A 5,492-nucleotide genomic window follows, 5' to 3' on the forward strand; every position below is an offset into this window, starting at 1 on the left:
GGTTACAAAAAAATCAAAATAAAATAAGTGTCTCTCTCTCTTCCTTTCTGTCTCACTCTGTTTGTGGAGAAAGCACAACTGATTGCATGACTGCCAGTGCCAAGCCCTTGCTAATGTCACACACACACACACACACACACACACACACACACACACACACACACACACACACACACACACACACACACACACACACACACACACACACACACACACACACACACACACACACACACACACACACACACACACACACACACACACAGCTCAATGCCTCCTAGACATCAGAGTAGAGTGTCTTTCCATCGTGGTCTTCCCAGGTCACACACACCCTGGGCCGATATTCTATCCTGGTGACGTCCAGCTCAGGTTTGCAGTAGTACCACTTATTCAACAAGCCGTCCATCTGTTCCTGCCTGGTGATCCCAAAGAGCCTCTCCTCCTCTTCCTCCTCCAGCAGCTCCTCCTTCGTCATGTGGCGTCTGATGTGGGGCGGGTGCGGCAGGTGGAGAACGGCGTCTTCCCCCGCGCCTTCGAAGAACTGCACCACGCACTTGCGGGCGAAATCGCGGGCGTGCAGCACGCACGTCTCGTCGAACAGCTTCTGCTCCACGTCCAGGTAGTTGCTCCAGTAACGTGTCTGCAGAATGGCGGCGTGGTCGTCGAAGCACGGCTTGACCAGCCGCCCCAGCGCCCCCAGCAGGATCCCGAAGAGGAGGATGGACCAGCCGATGGCCTGGGATGGAAGGGAAGGGCAGTGATGATGATAGGATGCTTTATGCAAGTGTCATGTTGTTGTTGTGCTTGTAATGGAGCATTTGTATAGCGCCTTTATTCAAGCCGCTTTACATATATTGTGCATTACATTCACCCATTTACACACACATTCATACACTGATGGCAGAGGAAACCATGCAAGGCACCAACCTGCTCACCGGGAGCAACTAGGGGTTCAGAGTCTTGCTCAAGGACTCTTCGACACTAACACGAATTGGGAACCTTTCAGGAACCCTCCGTGTTCTAATGGCGGTATCTCTACCCCTGAGCCATGCCGCCCCCGTGCATCTCATGGTGTGTTGACTCACTGTAATGCTTGCTTAGCAGGGAAACACTGGGTCTCTACTATTATGTAAAATGTCTTGAGACAACTTGAGGAACATTGAATTGAACTGAAAATCACTCATTTCCTACAACTGACGAGGAAAGCCAAAGGAAATGTTCTGTGCAAACAATAACATTTCTATTCTGTTCTATTCTATTGGTTGGAACAGACAATTGGTGTTACAGCACGGTAAACAATGGAACTGTCGCACAACACTGAATGCATGTACAGACAGCCATTCCTACACTGATGAAACTCTGCGTGACAGACACAAACCTTGCAAATCCTTTTTAGCCAGTTTGACACCAATTTCTGCTGTCAGGCTTTGAAGTACAGATTTGCTTCAGTGAACTGCAAAGAGACCTACAAAGGGCATCACTCGTCTGGGTCTATTGTCCCTGATGAACAAGCGTTTAAGGGACGGATACAGTATGGGTACAGAAATAGCCAAAAGGCTGTCTAGTCTTGAGAACATTTCTTGTACCTTTGTACTAGTAAGACGTCTAAGGGCGACAAGCGGTCGTGCCATGTCTTGGCCAGTGATGTACTGTATATCGGACCAGTTACCCATATATGGAGACCCCTGGTACCCATGGAGATATGCTGTAAGACCCCAAACATACTGCTCAGTTATTCGTTATCTTCTTCTTCTTTCGTGTATCATCGTCTTTGATGATTGGTTGACGACATTTAATTTCACAAGATTTCTTGTTACTTTCGTTATGTGAAAGTCCTATGACGTCTATAACATCTGACGTCATACATACATTCCCTTTTATGCCCATATATGGAGATCCCTGTCTGTAGAACCAGCCACACAGATATGGTCTGTCTTCCTCCATATATGGGCATTCCCATATGTCCTGTTAGATATGGGCTTAACTTTTTCTCTGCCATTTTAAACATAGCTGTAGTAAGCAGCTTTGATTGATTGATTGATTGAAGGCTTTATTAGAAGTTTGCATAGGAAAATGTACAGATTCATGACGGTACAGTTCACTGGTACAAGGTCTACTAAAAGGAGATCCATGAAAAGACTAAGCTTATTTCAACAGGAAACCATTTAAGTATCTCATATAACATTGAATGACAGACAAATAGAACACAGTACTATGCAGTAGACATGTAAAGAAAAAAAAGAAAGAAAAAGAAAACAGTAGGTCTATACAATCAGTAAGTACAGTACAATATATACAAGGAAGGGGCAGGTAACAGTAAGTCTAAACAATCAGTATGTACAGTATATACAAGGAAGGGGCAGGGAGGGTAGGGTTGGGCTAGGTTTTTACCAGTTGTGAACGGCTGCTGCCTGTAAGTGGTTTTTTAGGGCAATTTTAAAGGATGCTAGTGATCCACACTCCTTTATGGCCTTCGGTAAGGCATTCCACATTTTTGTGGTATAGCAGAAGAACGAGTTCGACCCTTTCTTTGAGTTGACTCTGGGTTGAACGTGATCTGTGGCACTGCCTCTGGTGTTGTAATTATGGACATCCTTAACGTTTATAAAGTATTTTGACAGGTACTTGGGTATCATAGTGGTGTAGTGTATCTTGTACACCAGTCCCATTGCAAGTTGCTGTACTCTGTCATCTACTCTGAGCCACCCCACTCTTAACTGGTGAGTAGCGGTGAGGTGAGTCTGATTGGGAAGGTTAAGCAGGACCCTAATTAGTTTATTTTGGGCTGTTTGGAGTTTAGTTTTTAGGGCTTGTGGGGCGTCACGATACCATACGTGGACTCCATAGTCAAAGAGGGGCTGGATTATTGCACCAGCTATGGTCTTCAGTGTGTTGAAGTTGACCATTGGGGCGATCCTCTGTAGGAAACGAGTTCGTTGGTTGATTTTTTGTATTACTTTTGAAGTCATCTTTTCGCTGGAAAGATTAGCTTCAAGGATACATCCTAAGTAAGAGATTTCGTTTTTTCGTGTTATGACCTTGTTATGACCTTGTCACCCACTTTGATTGTGAAGTTCTTGTGAAGTGCTGCCAAATTGTCCTTACCTTTTAACGTGGGCACGCGCACGCATCGTGCACAATCTGTGCGCGACTCATCTAGTAGACGTGTAGACTCGGTGACAAGCTTTCGAATACAAAAAACCCCATTGAAAAAGACATATCCGTTACCACGCTGTATCTCTGCTTATCAGCCAGTGTTTACATGAAAAAACATTGAAAAAAGCCAACTGTGCGCTATGGTAACACGTGGACACGTTCGCGCACAAAACGCACGATATGTGCGGGGATCATAATCCAGGCGTGTAGAGACTGGATCAAAGTTTCCAAACGCAAAAATCAGATTGAAAAACGAGCGTTCCATCGCCCAGTAGCTTCCACTTCTGTTACACACCAATGGAGGCGGGACTATGGCCCAGGCTCAGACTGGATACGGAAAGCTGGATCCGGTCCAGACCGGAAATGACCGGATACAGTTAGGGGGGCGGGCCTAAAGAGCCAGAATCAGCGAAAATCTGCGCTAATACTTTTAATCCTTTCATAATGATTAAAGCTAATTAAACTATGCGGGCTCTACGGGCATGGCAGCGCGGTACAGCGGGAAATCTACGGGCTCTACGGGGATCGTGAGGTATGAGTTTTAATATTGATTACATCAGGGATCTCCATATATGGGCATAAAATAGATTATGTTAGTGTGGTTCCCCTGACATCACAGTGATGTCAGGTAGCTATGCTCAACATCTCCACCCTCCGGGTGGCCACGGTAACTTGTCTATAGCAATGATTTCTATTTACCTTAAAGAATATATCACTAATACACACTGCAAATTCAATTTTTCAAAGATATATGGATTAGTCATGTCTGTGTGTAATAGGGATTTTCTTACTTGGGAATAGCAGCGAACGTAGCGGGAGACTGCTTTGCGGAAAGAGCTATTCTGGAAGATACTATCTTCCTTACAGGGCACTTTAGCCATGACTTTGATCACATCTAGTCCTGTGTGGTTGGGCATACCTGAGAAAAGACAACAACATACGTGTCATTTAAGACCCAACAATTGTATGTTAACAGTCTACGCACATGATGGAAGGATTGGGTTGTGGGGTCTACCATTATTGTAACAAATGTTTTGTACCTGTGAAGTGTTTGGGGTCTACACTCATACTGAAGGCACAGATGAAGATTTTGCCATCCAGGAGAGTAACCAAGATCCACACCAGGGGGGCCAACATAGCTCTCTGGAGCATGGCAGTGAACAGGTGCCTATGGACAGAGTACAAAATAATAATAATAATAATAATAAATATCACACTGATGTAGGGTTTTTCAAACATTTTGCAGTTGGCAATGCAATTGCCTGTATAAATCATGCAGCATACAGCTGCTTTGAGAACGTGATGTCACACCATTGGAAAGTAATAGCTGAAAACCTCTCAAATAATTTCAGACATTTCAAATAATAATAAAATAAGCGTAGACAAAATGTAGTATCAACCTTCTCTTAATTCTGGCAAAATTTCATTTTCATTGTAACAAATTTGCAAACCAAAGTTCAAATATTGTTGTTTTTTAAAGCCTTATCATTGTCATACTTAAAAACCTTAAAACATGGTACCGCTCGTTCTAAATGGGCTATAAGGACTATCATGGCTTAAATCAGATTTCTATTCCATTCTAGAACGATTTAATCCATTCTGTTTTACATTGCAGCCTAGAAAATAAGATCCCTATCCTACTCACCTAACCACGGCTGGGTTTTTGGATCTTTTCCCGACAGGTCTCAGCCACTCGTCCATCATAACACCTGTGTGTCGGTTCACCAACACACCCAGGAAGAACAATATGATAGGTGGAACAATCATAACCCCCAGAGAGTACAGCTTGTTGTACTGAGGCAGACAGGGGCAGTTGAAGTCAAAGCTGGTGTAGAGTTTCACACTGACCAGGGCCAGGATGATGCAGATTCCGTTGGAGATGGACTCGGAGTTGGACTGAAAGTACTGCAGGACCAACTTCATGCGCTCCATAGTTTGATTTTAGTTTAGTTAATTAAGAGGGCCTGACAATTGTGTTGCACAAATACGCAGAAGTAGCCTGAATCCAATTGATGCGCTTTAAAAGTTGGCTACAAAATATCAGGTTGCAACATCTTACAATAAACAGTGTATATTATATACGCTATATACAGTATATAGTCACATTATCTTGCATAGAATGAAGATCCAGATTTCACCCACCTGCGGACAAGTGAAGCTTTTCGTGCAGTGCTGCAGCAATGACTCAGAGACAACTAGTCCAGGTGCACTGACCACACCCTGATCCTATACAGCAGTCTCTACTGACAGACCAAAGGCTTAGAGGTAAGGGAGGGTGTGTTAGTTCAGCCAGACTTGTTTATTAGGATACAAATATACAAGCATAAAGGTTTTTA

The 5,492-nt window shown here is 43.8% G+C and overlaps 1 protein-coding gene across 1 annotated transcript; it reads right to left on the reverse strand.

Annotated features, from left to right (window-relative positions):
• Window positions 1-277: 277 nt before the first annotated feature.
• calhm3 (calcium homeostasis modulator 3) lies at window positions 278-5,088 on the reverse strand (the record flags this gene model as incomplete). The annotated part of the gene is made up of 4 exons (XM_080740263.1): window positions 278-736; window positions 3,948-4,075; window positions 4,197-4,324; window positions 4,802-5,088. The coding sequence occupies 4 exons, from the start codon at window positions 5,086-5,088 to the stop codon at window positions 278-280; spliced, it is 1,002 nt and encodes a 333-aa protein (XP_080596389.1).
• Window positions 5,089-5,492: the final 404 nt, after the last annotated feature.

The sequence above is a fragment of the Nannobrachium achirus genome (assembly GCF_963921795.1).
Source record: "Nannobrachium achirus genome assembly, chromosome: 13".
Taxonomy (NCBI): Eukaryota; Metazoa; Chordata; class Actinopteri; order Myctophiformes; family Myctophidae; genus Nannobrachium; species Nannobrachium achirus.